General features: G+C 38.1%; 1 protein-coding gene across 1 annotated transcript; it reads left to right on the top strand.

The window, feature by feature from the left end:
* The first annotated feature begins 649 nt into the window (after positions 1-649).
* On the top strand, positions 650-1,579 carry LOC113178142 (olfactory receptor 2Y1B-like). Its single transcript, XM_026382592.2, has one exon. It carries the CDS (start codon positions 650-652, stop codon positions 1,577-1,579), a length of 930 nt encoding a protein of 309 aa, XP_026238377.1.
* Positions 1,580-15,119: the final 13,540 nt, after the last annotated feature.

The raw sequence follows: 15,119 nt of genomic DNA on the forward strand, positions 1-15,119 counted from the left end.
GTGAGGGAAGTGTTCTACCAACTGAGCTATATCCCCAGTCCCAGAAGCCCAACTTTTGATCTCAGCCTCATAAGTCCTTAACATCAGCCACTGAAAAATCCTACCTACTACACCAAGAAAATGACAAAGAGAATAGAATACTGATGTTATGTTTTTATACTTTAGATTTTTTTATACTTTTGTGGTACTGGGGATCTAATCAATGGTCTATGCATTCCAGGGAAGTACTTTACTACTAAGCAACACTCCCAGTGACAAATTAGATTTTTTTTAAAAGCAATTTTTACATGAATGCATTGGATTCTTGTCTCAGTGGAGGGAGGCAATACATCATGTATATGTTCAGACAAGGAAGCATCATGTCAAAATCATTGAATAGATTGCCTAAAATCATGGAATACACAGGCAGTGGGAATAGGGCTCACAAAAAGGGCCATCATTCCTAATCTCCACACTACAGAAGAGAAGAGTAGGAATAGAAGACTGAATGGAACTGAACTAAATAGCAAAGTGTAAATTAAACGTATGCTTTAGGAATACATAGGGAATACATGTAGGAATACACAGGGAACAGAGAAAATAATATTTTAATTCAATTTCTTCAGAAGAGGCATCAATCTTTTTCTGTTGTTTGGGCAAGAAAAAGACTATGAGAAGTAAGAATACCAGTATTGAAGATGGCTTCATTTTGGTAGGCTTCTCAGACTGGCCTCAACTGGAACTCACCCTTTTTGCTTTTATTTCATTTTTCTACTCTCTGACCCTCTTTGGCAACACCAGCATCATTGCTCTCTCAAGACTGGACCCTCGACTGCACACACCCATGTACTTCTTCCTTTGCCACCTCTCCTTCCTGGACCTCTGCTATACCAGCAGCACTGTGCCCCAGCTGCTGATCAATCTTTCTGGACTTGATAGGACCATCAGCTATGGTGGGTGTGTGGCCCAGCTCCTCATATCTCTTGCCTTGGGCTCCACTGAGGCTGTGCTCCTGGTGGTGATGGCCTTTGACCGCTATGCTGCTGTGTGTCGTCCACTCCACTACACAACCATCATGCACCCTCATTTCTGCCAGGCACTGGCTATTGCCTCCTGGGTGGGAGGCCTCATGAACTCTCTGATTCAGACAGGCCTCATGATGGCCATGCCTCTCTGTGGAAATCAGTTGAATCACTTTTTTTGTGAGATGCCTGTACTACTGAAGTTGGCTTGTGAGGATACAAGAGGAACAGAGGCCAAGATGTTTGTGGCCCGAGTCATAATCATTGCTGTTCCTGCAGCACTGATTCTAGTCTCCTATGCACACATTGCTAAGGCAGTGCTGAAGCTCAAGTCAATGGCTGGGGGTAGAAAGGCTTTGGGGACATGTGGCTCCCACCTCCTGGTGGTTTGCCTTTTTTATGGCTCAGCCATCTACACATACCTCCAACCTACAGGCAGTTACTCTGAGAGTGAGGGAAAATTTGTTGCCCTTTTTTATACTATCATTACTCCTATGCTCAATCCTCTGATCTATACCCTACGGAACAAGGATGTGAAGGGGGCTCTCTTGAAAGTACTAGGGAGAAGCAGAGATTGAAGGTAGGAGGGGAAACAAATAGCATTTTCCATGGTAACTTGCATTTCCTAAAAACTAGCCTTTTCTTTGGAGGCAGTTGGCCACTAGGGAATAACCCTCTTGAGTCCTCAGAATTTCACTATATTCCTTCTTGGGAAGTTGGAAGTGGGAATCTCTAATTCAGTTTTTTATGATTATTGTTCAGGAGGGAGTAAATCTTCTCTTGTATCACAATGTTTCAAAAGAATGAGTTTGAGAAGAGAGTACATTTTGCCATATGTGGACAATAGGGAAAAACTCTGTACATGTCTGAGAGTCAGGGAAGACTAATTCAATGTGGTAACCCCTTTTCCAAAGAGACTGATGCCCATTGTTGTCAGTATCTCTAAGTGTGCCTAAATGGGAAAGACATATGTTAACTTCCAGTTTTTAAAAATTCTGGCCCTGACCAACTTCCCATACAACTCATACCTATTTCTACCCTCTCAAACAATATTTATTCCTCTAGTCTTCTAGTCATAACAGTTATTAGCAAATAAGCGGTCATGCTCAGGTGCCCTATTCTGAGCAGATAGGGTTTCAAAGTGAATGTCATTTACCTACTGAAGGAAAAAGGCAAAATATGTAACATGACATTGAAAAAAGAAAAGAATAAAAGTCTTATTACTTGCACCAAGTGTGTTAGTCATGAAATCTGTCTAGGCCAGGGGCAAAAGGACAATCAGTGTAGTAATAAATGAATGGGTCAGGAAATAAAATGCTAATAACTACTGAGCATACCACTCCCTCCAACCTGTTGCCAAGGTTACCAACCTCCAGGGAAATGTTCCTCCCTACAAGGAGGTGTTAATGAATGGCTCCTGGGCTGCTCCCTTCCTGCCTCTAACCCTGGGAGGCTGCTCTTGGTCCACTTTTTGGTCATGTAGGCAAGATAAGAGGAGGAGGGAGCATGAGAAGAAAGGAAAAATAAAATGTATAGAAAGAGGGGGGCACCCCTACTCCTTTGGACAACAACTAGGACCCCCTCCTGTGGCAGAGCCTCTTTCCGTGTGTGTGTGTATGTGTGTGTGTGTGTGTGTGTGTGTGTGTGTGTTTGTGTGTGCATGTGTGTGTGTTCTATCCTTTAAATAAACTCTTTGCTCTTGCCTCAACATTTCTGGACGGTTCAGTCTTCAACACTGGAAGAAGAGGACTTGAACCCAATTCTCAACACCAGTATCATCATAAAGAAATAATGTGCAAAAGAAAACAGAACAAAAAGAGAGAAGTTCCTGTAATAACATTTGTCCACTTCATACTGTGTATGTAGCCCTGGATGCTCTGCCACTGAGGCTTAGTTCAAATGGGTATGTTATCTTTTCCTCTTCTCTCTCTTTCCTAACCTCAAGGGAAATGATTACCTTTTTCCTATCCTAGGCCTGAGTTACCTGTCTTTGAACACACACCACAGGAGCCAAGTAATTTAAATAATTTACTCAAATTCTATCCTCAGTACTTCTTTCAATCACCACTCCCTGTCCCTGGTCCCCTTCCTCTACTGTAATGGTCATCCTTCTATTTTTTTTTTTCTTTATTGGGGACCAGGGATTGAATCGCAAGGATTCTTAGCCACTGAGCCAAAACCCCAGCCCCTTTTTACTTTTAATCCTTTTTATTTTGAGGCTAGTGTATTGGTCAGTTTTCTGTAGAAGAACTGAATCAACAGGAAGTGTGATTATAATCAGGGAATTTATTATACTGGCTGGATAGTTCACAATGGCCATCTGTAGGCTAGAGAGGTAGAGGAACCTGTAGCTGCACAGTCCAAGATGCCTCAAAGCAAGAAGAATCAATGATGCTACCCCAGTTGGAGATCAAAGGCTTCTGGAAACTCCCTGTAGAATCACTGGCAGAGTCCCCTGTGAAAGAGTGAAGGATCAAGAGTCTGATTTGCTCAGGTGACCACAGCAGCAATCAAGAACCTGTTCAAGAAGAATGGAGTTTGCATCTGCTGCTGCTTCCTTGCTCTCCCAACATTTATGCCATCCAAGCCTCCAGCATATTGGTGCTGCCCTAGCTTAGGGAGGGTTTTCACTTCAGTTCACTATCCCATATCCCAGATCATTCCTAGATATAACTTCACTGACCCACCTAGAAGCCTCTTAATCTTTGGCATCTCTTAATTCAATCAATCAAGTTGTCAATTCAAATTAACCATTACAGCTGGTTTTTGCTAAATTGCTTAAGGCCTCACTAAATTGCTGAGGCTGGATTTGAACTTGCGATCCTCCTGCCTTAGCCTCCCAAGCCACTGGGATTACAGATGTGCACCACAGCACCCAGCAATTTATTCATTTTCAAATTCCTGTCTTATACCTAAAGGTGAAATTCACTGTGGTATAGTCATATATGTATACAGCATAATTTATTCAACTTCATTTCACAGTTCCTCACTTTTTCCCTGGATACTCCCTTCCCTTTTATCCCCTTCTTTTACTATATTGGTCTTACTTCTTTTTTCATGGGATTCCTCTCTTTTCACCTTTGTTTTACTCTGGCTTTCACATCTGAGAGAAAATTTTCAACACTTGACTTTCTGAGTCTGGCTTATTTTACTTAGCATAATATTTTACAGGTCCATTCATTTACCATCAAATGCCATAATTCCATTCTTCCTCAAGGCTGAGTAAAGCACCATTGTGTATGTATAACCCATATACACCATGTTAATTTATCTGTTAACAGGCACCTAGTCTCATCTCATACCTTGATTACTGTGTATAGTGCTGCTCTAAATATTGATGTGGCCATATCCTTAGACTATGCTGATTTTAATTCTTTTGGATAAATACTGAAGGTAGAATATCTAGGTCATAATAATGGTTCCATTTCTAGACTTTTGAGAAATCTCCATACTGGTTTCCAAAGTGATTGTACCAATTTGCAGTATCAAGAACAACATGTAAGTTGCCTTTTCCCCCACATCCTCACCAATGTTTGTTATTGTTTGTATTCTTGATTATTGCTATGCTAACTAGAGCAAGATGATATCTCAATGTAATTTTGATTTACATTTTCGTTATTGCTAGGGATGTTATACATTTTTTTTTCATATATTTTTCTCCCATTTGTATATCTTCTTTTGAGAAATACCTGTTTGCTTTTTTGCCCATTATTAATTAGATTATTTTTAGATTATTTGTTCTCTCTCTCTCTCTCTCTCTCTCTCTCTCTCTCTCTGTGTGTGTGTTAAGTTTTTTTATTCTTTAGATATTTTGGATTCTAGTCCAGAGGAGAAACTGGAAAATATTTTCTGCCACTCTGTAGGCTGTCTTTGCACACTTAGCCCCTTTGCTGTGCAGAAGGAGTTGATTTTTTCCATTTGATGCTATTCCACTTATTATTCCTTCATTTTATTTCTTGAATTTTACAGTCTTCTGAAGGAAGTCAGTGTCTTTGTCAGTTTTTTGGAGTTTGTGTGCATGTTTTCTTCTAGAGGTACAAATTTTCTGGTCTAATTCCTAGGTCTTTAATCCACTTTAAGTTGACTTCTGTGAAGGATGAAAGATAGCAATCTTGTTTCATTCTTCTACATATGGATACCCAGTACACCAGATCATTTATTTAAAATTTTCTTTTCCCCAACATATGTTTTTTCACAGCTTTGTCAAGGATCAGGTGACTCTATCTACGTGGGTTTTTCTCTGTGTCTTTTATTCTGTTCCACTGGCCATGAAGTCTGTTTTGGTGTCAACATGCTGTTTTTGTTATCACAGTTCTGTAGTATAATTTGAGATCCAGTACAGTGATGCCTCCCAAATCAGTCTTCTTGTTCAGTGTTGTTTTGGCTATTTGGGGTCTTTTTCTTTTCTCTCAAATAAATTTAAGGATTTTCTAGTTCTGTGAAAAATGTAATTGAAATTTTGATGGTATTACATTGAATCTGGATATTGCTTTTTGTAGTATGACCATTTTGACAATATAAATATAAATTCTGTCTATCCGAGAAGGTCTTCTATTTATTTCTTCAATATTCTATAGTTTTCATTGTAGAGATCTTTCACCTTGGTTAGATTTATTCCCAAGTATTTTTTGAGTTGACTGTGAATGAGATAACTAACCATATTTCTTTTTCAATAGATTCATTACTGGAGCCTAAAAAAGTTATTGATTTTGGTATGTTGATCTTGCATCCTGATACTTTGCTCAATGTTTTTCAGCTTTAGAGGACTTCTAGTGAGGTTTGTGGGTCTTCTAGATTCAGGATCATATCATTGACAAATAGAGATATTTTGATTTCTTTTCCTATTTGTATCCCTTTAATTTCCTTCTCTTTCCTGTTTGCTCTGAATAGTTTTAAGAACTATGTTGAATCTCAGTGGTGAGAGTGCACATCCTTGTCTTGTTCCTAATTTTAGAAGAAATGTTTTCAATTGTTCTTTATTCTATATGCTATTGAGTTTGGGTTTGTCATATATGATCTCTATAATATTGAGGTAAATTTCTTCTATCCCTATCTTTCCCAGCATTCTTCATATAAGTGTTGCTGAATTTTGTTAAAGACTTTCTGCATCTATTAAATTGATCTTGTGATTCTTGAGTTTGGTCTTGTCATATATGTCCTTTATAATATTGAGGTAAGTTTCTTCTATCCCTAGCTTTGCCAGCATTTTTCACATAACGTGATGCTGAATTTTTTAAAGAGTTTCTGCATCTATTAAGTTGATCCTGTGATTCTTGTTCTTTATCTATGTGGTTAATTACATTTACTGATTGGTGAAAGTTGAAATATCCTTGTTTCCCTCAGATAAAATCCACTTGATCATGGTACACTATATTATAATATGTTTTAAATATGATTTGCTTATACATCTCTGCGCATCAGTGATACTGGTCTGAAGTTTACTTTCCTTGATTTGTCTTAGTCTGGTTTTGATATCGTGTACATACTGGTTTCTAGAATAAATTTGGCTGTGTTCCTTCCCTTTGTGTTCCATGGAATCTTTTGAGTAGGATCAAATTAGTGCTTTTTTTAAAGATCTGGGAGAACTTGACTGATAATCCATCTGACCCTGAACTTTTCTTGTTGGAAAACTTTTAATTGCTGCTTAAAATCTCATTGCTTCTCATGAAAATCAAAGCTAGTCTAAGATTTCATCTCACTCTAGTCAGAATGGCAAACATCCAGAATACAAGAAATAAGTGTTGGCAAGGATGTGGGGGAAGAGGTACACTTATCCATTGCTTGTGGGACTACATATTGGTTCAACCACTAGGAAAGCAATATAAAGATACCTCAGAAAGCTTGGAATGGAACCATTTTCTTTCTAGTCTCATATCTGATAAAGTGAACTTTAAGCCATAGCTAATCAGAAATCATTTTACTCTATGTACATAAATGGCTACATGACAAGTGTGATGCTGCATCCCACCTATACCACACTTTGTTTTATACCCAAAGGACTTAAAATCAGCATACTGTAGTGACACAGCCACATCAATGTGCATAGCAGCTCAATTCACATTAGGTAAACTGTGGAACCAACCTAGAGGCCCTTCAACTAAAAGCAGAGGAAACAATCCAGAACATGAAGAAAGAGTCTACAAAATGAGGTAAAATCATTACCATCTCCACATCAAATATGACATTAATTTCCAGGATATACAAAAACTTTGAAAATTCAACACCCAATCAAATGTACAAAGGAACTAAACAAACCCTTCTTAAAAGAGGAAATATAAATGGTCAACAAAAACATGAGTAAAAAGTTCTTTATTTGTATCAATTAGAGAAATTCAAATTAAAACTGCACTGAGTTATCATCTCACTCCTGTCAAAGTGGCACCTAACAAAACTAGCTGTAACAGGAGATGTTAGCATAGATGTGGGGGAACACGTACACTCCTACATTTCTTGTGGGACTTCAAATTGGTGCAACCACACCAGGAAGCAGTATGGAGATTCCTCAAAAAAACTAAGAATAGAATCACTATTTGCCCAGTGATCCCACTACTCAGCATATATCCAAAGGATTTAAACTCAGCATTCTACAGTGACACAACTACATCAATGTTTACAGCAGCATGATTCACAATAGCTAAGTTATGGAGACAACCTAGCTGCATTTGAAAGTTAAAGGGATAAATTAATTGTGATGAATAGATACACAATGAAATATTACTCAGCCATAAAGAAGAATGTCTTTATCACATTTGCAGGCAAATGGATGGATCTGGAGAATATCATGTTATATGAAATAAGCCCATCCCTGCAAAACAAAGGTCAAATGTTTTTGTTGACATGTCAAAGCTAAACCACACTAAATGGGTCAGGGGAAGAGAAGTTCCATAGATTAGACAAGGGAAATGAAGGGAAGGGAGGGAGAATAGAAATAGGAAAGACAATGATCTCACTCACATACTTTTCTATATACATATATGAAAATACCTAAGTTAATTCCACCATCCTATACATCCACAACAATGGGATCCTAATTAGAATAAGATATAATCTGTGTATGCATAATTTTATCAAATTAGATTCTACTGCCATGTATAACTAAAAAGAATCAATAAAACATGCCTCTTGTATTTGGATTTCCATGTCATTCCTAAGATTTGAATATTTTCCTCATATTTTTCATTGAAAACATTTTGCATTCCCTTAGGTGACTTCCTCTACAACAACAATTCTTAGATTTGATCTCTCAAAGTTATTTCAGACTTCTTGAATTTTCTTGTCATGGTCTCTTAACATCTTTTCTAATTTTTTGGCTTTATTTTAAATATTATATACTTTTGGGGGGTTAATTTGTCTTCTATGTGGTCTAATCTATTAGCAATGCTTTCAACTGGATTTTTAATTTGTTTTATTGAGTCTTATATTTTCAGGATTTCTTTTTGGTTCTTTTTCCAGAATCTCAATCTCTTTATTGAAATGATATTTCACTTGTGTTTTCTCTCTCAGAGAATTTTTTATATCTTCTTTTAGTTCATTGAACATTGAACTGTCAATTATCTTTATGTTTTATATAACATTTTTTCCACATTTCTCAATGGGATCAGCTATGGCACTTGGGGCTATTTGGTTAGTTCTATCTCTTGCTTTTTCATATTAGTTTGTATGTTCACCCACCTTCCTGGATGGTTAGCTCTTTAACTTTTATGGAAGGAATAACTTAGTAAGCTACTTTCTGTTGAATTCCCCAGGTGTGTCAAATATCCTAGTATTAATATTCCCAGTCAGCCTATATCTGCTTCGATGCTCAGTATCAGTACCACTTTGAGAGAAGATACTAAACTCTATTAATTACAAAGCCATGTACTAATCATCAATTAGGACACACAACTTATTGAAAATGTCCTCCACAAGTCCTCTAATCCAAATATGAAATTGTAGAAAAGTTCTTAAAAAATTGAGAAAATAGTTATTAAAGATAGTAAAATTACTATTACATTACATAGAGCTTGTAAAGGGGAGAAGAGAAAAACATGAAAAGAAAAAAGAAAGAGAAAATATTTTTTGAAATATAAACTAAGACAAAAGGAAGAAAAATGAGGGTATTTGAAGGAGGAGCAGTTAATTCAAGAGGGGGAAAAAAAGACTAATAGGAGCAAGTGTAAGCCTGACTAGGAAAAAAAGATTCCAGTTAACGCTCTAAAACACTAGAAGAAATACGATCATTTGTATCAAGGGCTATAAAATTGTAGGTAGACCCAAGGAGGTTACAGTTAAGTTCTCTTACTGACACTTTCAGTAAGCAGTTTTTAGTATGTAGTCAAGATCACAAACATGCTGATTCAGTATATGTACTGAAGGTCATAGACATCTGCCTGTGAACATGCAGGCCTCATGGTTGCAGAGGGTTCAAGGTGTTTGGATAGCAGTGTATCAAGGATATCCCAGAAGAAGGAAGCAGCACAGCAACTCAAAACTGTGAAGAGTAAGAGACCAGGGGCAGGATGTCCAAATGACAGTCAGCAGAGGGGAACAGAGCTCACTCTTCATACTCACAGGCATTAAGAACTTTCTTGGGCCAAGTGTCTCTCTATCCCAGTCAGAGGGTCAGTACCCTAGTAATCTAGATCAGCCTTGGTATAGGGTCAGTACCACAGATGACCCATAGACCCCATGGTTGTAGGCAATCACCAGGTGCTTGATTGCACCACTCCAGGGAAGACCCAGCAGAGGGGAGCCCGCACTGGTTATTAACATCCATGGGCAATTGGAACTCGGACACAGGAAAGCCAAATGACTCTATATTACAGTTACAGGAATGGTATCCCAGCAATTTACAACAGTCAGGAGGGAGGCTTCTGCACCACACACCACCCACAGAAACATACTATCACAGGTTCCACACTTTCAGACAGTTAAAAAGCTCTATGCCACTTTAAAAAATTCCCTTAGGAGGAAGTGTGTGTCCAGTGGCCATAAACAGTGTGACAACCCTGAATCCACATCCTGTGCTCCTGCACCCAGTAGAAATAACAAACAGACTACAAAACAACCCTGCAGGCATGCAGCCTCAGGTCCCTGGACTGATGAAAAAGAACTGGATGTTGGGAAATCAATAGCAACCAGGGATTGCTGTGCTCAACAACTCTAGGAGGAACAAAACATGAAGAGTGATAGGTGCCACAGTCTGGCTGGGCACAAATTCAAGCAGGAACAAACTTTATTTCCTAACTCCCGCAAATGCCACCCGCAGGGCCCTTCCGGGAACACCACACACCAACCAGAACTCCCTCCACCAGACTCCACCCACCAATGTAAACTCTCCAGGAATCCCCAGGAGAGCTCAACCGGAACTCAAGGGGAATTCAGCAAGAACTCAAAAGTAGCGGGTGCCCAAGGCAGCAGGAGCTGCCCTATTGCCGGACAGCAGGGATCTTATATACAACTGAATACACAGCCTGTTTCAATCCAGCATCATCCCGTCAGTCACAGCAATTATACACAGCTTAACTTAATTATCATCATCTTAATGGCTCGCTGGTATCACCTCTCGACCATTACTTCTGGCAAAATGCCAGGGGCCATTCCGACTCAGCTGTGGCTATCAACATCTCCCCCCTTCTTTTTAATTAAACAACAAGCATGTGGCTTAGGGACTGTGCCTGTCTTAGGTTGTCCAATACTACATATGGTCCTTACCCGTCATCTGATGAGCTGACCTCAAGGGTCAGCCTCCTGTCTTAGGTTGGTACCATTGCAATTGGATCATACCCGTCATTGACTAATGGCCCAGCATACAGCCATACTTGTGGATTGGCCTTTGCACCAGTGTGTGTGGGGGGGGGTGAGGTTCTTTGCCTCACCTCTATTGGCCCCCAAATTTGGCCTTTGCACCAGTGGGGGGGTGAGGTTCTTTGCCTCACCTCTGTTGGCCCCCAAATTTTAGCAGAATGACCATCACAAGCAGAAGGGAGGAGGATACAAAAATGCCACAACACCAAACCAATTGATGGCTCCTTTTGGAAAAATTGTACCATTGATGACACCATCAGCAAAGATACCCCAGCACTACCACAATTCGCTGCACCAACAGATAGTTCAGAATGTGTACAAGTGATACATAGTCCAGGCAAGTTCTGCAAGCAGTTCAAAGCAGAGGTATCCATCAATATGTCCATTTCCTCCCAAAGCAAATTGACTGCTTGATTGAGCATCACTTGTTGAGTTACATTATTCATTGATGCATCAGTTTATACAGTTTGTTGTGATAGCTATCGCAGAAGCTGTAGTTTGGTTTTATCTTTGTCTTCACCAGCACTGGGATGAAGATAGGAATTCCGGCAATGATGGCTAAAAAAAAATTATGTAACATTCCAGCAGGTACTAAAAGAAAGCAATTGTCTAAACAATTTAGTATCCTGAATAGAATTAGATATAATGAAAAAGAAAGGTGAAAGCAAACAAACAGATCTGTTAACCTCCTTTATTGCCCACATTTTAAAACAATCCTCAACAGCTGTTTACCCAATTTAAATTAAACCATTTAAATCACATGAATAATAAAAAAAATTGGATCCATTGTTTCATAAGCACTCCTCATATATGATATATGGACATACACACATACAGACATACAACACAAAACACAAGTGTGCACACATAATACAGTACATACAACACATAACATAATAGTAAAGGCCTTGTAGCTTTTCACAGGTGAAATCCCCATTGCAATGCTCAAAAACTCCACAGTCAAAAAATAGAACTGCTCAGAAAAACATTAACCTAGGTCTGTATGAGCTCAAAAAATAAAATAGAACCTCATGATGTGGGAGAGGGCAATAATAAAATATATATTGAAAAAAAGCATTCTGGTTACCACCTGGGTTTGACTCTTCTTTTGATATCTCATCTTTCTTTCTGTAACTTGCATATGGGTCTGAAGCAAGCCCCAAGGTTTTTTACATTTGAAATAAGCCTTAATTGTGTTCATTATTCTTTAGCCTCCAGGTATGGGAAAACCACTGTCGCAGATGTAAGAATAGCTAAACTGAAGTTCTGGATATCAGCTGTTATGGATTTGAGCCAAGTCATCTTCTTTTTGGTCTGTAGAAATCGCTTTAGTTAGTCTCTCTGGAATCTAAATCAGCTGCTGTTCTCCCTGTGGAAACACACAAACAGACCCTCGACTCCAGACAATCACTGGGTCAGGACTTTCCATTGTCCTGTTAGAATATCTTTCCAAAGTACCTTGGGCTTTCGTACATTTTTTGGACACATATGCCTTTCCACAGAACTAAGCCCTGATGAATCCAAATTTAAAAAGTTTAGAGTTAAAAGGGTTATTTTAAGTGTATCTTTGGGGGTATATACCCCTTCCCAATTCCCTCTTTTTGCTTTAATAAGTACATTTAAATAGTTTGATGAGCTCTTTCAACTATGCCTTGTCCCTGTGAATTGTATGGGATTCCTTTTATATGAATAATGCCAAATGATGAGCAAAATTGCTTAAAAGTGATAGAAGTATAGCCAGGGCCATTATCTGTATTGGAACGGCCATTAATTGTATTGGAACGACCATAGTAGCAAAATTTTGTAAGCAATGAGCTATAATATCTTTAGTTTTTTCTCCGGCATGGAGGGAGCCCATCAAAAATCTGGAAGAAGTATCAACTGTAACATGCAAATATTTGAATTTTCCAAATTCTGGCAAGTGTGTGATGTCCATCTGTCAAATATAGTTAGGTATCAGTCCTCTAGGATTGACTCCAAGACTAACTTGTGGTAAAAAGGTCACACAATTTTGACATTGTTTTATTATTGTCTAGCTTGTTCCTTAGTTATTTTAAAATGCTTTTAAAAAGTATTTGCATTGTCATGGATGGATTTAAGAAAATTTGTAGCTTCTTCTAGCGTAGAAAAAATATGTATGTCATGTGTAGTTTTATCTCCTAAATCATTGCCCAAACTAAGGGCTCCAGGCAATCCTGTATGTGCCCTGATATGTTTTATAAAGAATGGATCTTTTCTGTCCCAGATTAGACTTTGTATAGTGGAAAACAAAGAGAAAAGGGAGGAAGGGGAAATCCTACCAGCATCTTCAAGGGATACTATAGCATTAACTATATACTGACTATCAGAAAATAAATTACATACAGAATCTTAAACATCACAAAAGCTTGTATATGGCATTAAGCTCTACCTTTTGAGCTGATTGTTTGGGTACTAAAAATGTAAAAGTTCAATCAGGGGTAACTACTGCTGCTGTACCATTATTTGACCCATCAGTGAATATATTTGGAGCATTCATGATAGGTGTTTTTCTTGTCATTTTTGGAAAAACTACAGGATGAGAAGACCAAAAAAACAGCAAAGGATTAGATGGTAAGTGGTTATCAAATGAAACATTAGATTTGCACATGATTATTGCCCAAGTATTTAACGCATTAGCTAACTCATCGATTTGATCCACTGTATATGGAGTAATAATTTTATTGGGAGAAATTCCAAACACTCCCTTTGCTGCTTTTATTCCTTTGAGTATTAATTGTCCTACAGCCTCAGGATACCTAGTAAGAATAGTGTTAGGAGAATAAGATAAATGTATCCATAATAATGGACCTTCTTGCCAAAAATACTCCTGTAGGAATATTTTTTGTTGGTAGTACAATAAATAATAAAGGCAAACTTATATCAATTCTATCCAAATGCATATTTTCCATATATGTTTCAATGATTTTTAATGCCTTTCTTGCTTCAGGCATTAAGATTCAGGGTGAATTTGGATCTGATGAACCTTTTAGGATATCAAATAAAGGTCCCAACTCTCCTGTTGGTATGCCTAGATAAGACCTTATCCAACTTATGTTTTCTAATAACTTTTGAAAGTCGTTAAGTGATTAGAGTTGATCTACTCATATTTGAATTTTTTGGACGGAACATGGTTGAGGATATTAGAACTCCTAAATAATTAATTGGAAAATTTAATTGTACTTTATTGCTATCTCTAGATTATATTTTTAAATAAGTTTGTAAGTGTGGCATAACATTCTAGCAATGTGTTTTTATCTTTTTGTGCTAATAGTACATTGTTCATATAGTGAAATATTTGTATTTCAAGATTTTGATTTCTAAGTGGCTGGATTACTTTGTTAACATAAATTTGACACACAGTTGGGCTGTTAGCCATCCCTTGAAGGAGTACTTTCCATTCATATCTCTGATCAGGACCTTCATGATTCAGTAAGGGCTAGTAAATGCAAAACGTGGACTATCCTCAGGATGAATTGGAATTGAAAAAAAAATCTTTAATATCTATAACTAAAACATACCAGGCTTTTGGCAAAGCAGACAATTGGGGAATCCCCAATTGAGCAGGTCCCATAATAACCATCTCATTATTAATGGCTTTTAAATCTTACAATAATCTCCATTTACCAGACTTCTTTTTGATGATAAAAATGGGAGTATTATGGGGAGATACGGAAGGTTGTATATATCCCTCTGCTAATTGTTGTTTGACCAGGTCATGGGTTGCTTGTATCTTTTCTTTAGTCAGGGGCCATGGAGTAACCCATACTGGCCTTTCTGATTTCCAAGTAATTTTTATTGTCTCAGTGACCCCTCCTGAAAACCCAATCCATGTCTGTCTGTTCCTTGATCTATTGGCATTGGTGCTGCTATACCTTGTTCTTGTTCTCCTAATCTTTTTCCTTTCCTAAAACCTTGTCTAGCCATAATAGTGGGCGCATTTGGATTGATGTTATTTGTTAATGTCAAACCTAATTGATCTAGGACATCTCGTCCCCATAAATTTATAGGAAGATGATCCAATATATATGGCTGTATAGTTCCTTCACATCCTTCAGGATCCTTTCAATCTAATACCATTGCACTTCTATGGGGATTAGTCACCACTCCTAGACCTCGAAGCGTTTGAGTGGCTTGTTGTAATTGCCAGTGTTTTGGCCATTCTTGACGAGAGATGATGCTAATGTCTGAACCTGTATCCAGTAGCCCATGAAATTCATGTCCTTGAATATTTAGTTTTAGCATGGGATGAGAATCTAAATTTAAAGAAAGCATAGCCCAGTCTACACCTGTGGAGCCTAATCCCCTGGAACC

This window comes from Urocitellus parryii, chromosome 1 (genome assembly GCF_045843805.1).
Source record: "Urocitellus parryii isolate mUroPar1 chromosome 1, mUroPar1.hap1, whole genome shotgun sequence".
Lineage (NCBI taxonomy): Eukaryota > Metazoa > Chordata > Mammalia > Rodentia > Sciuridae > Urocitellus > Urocitellus parryii.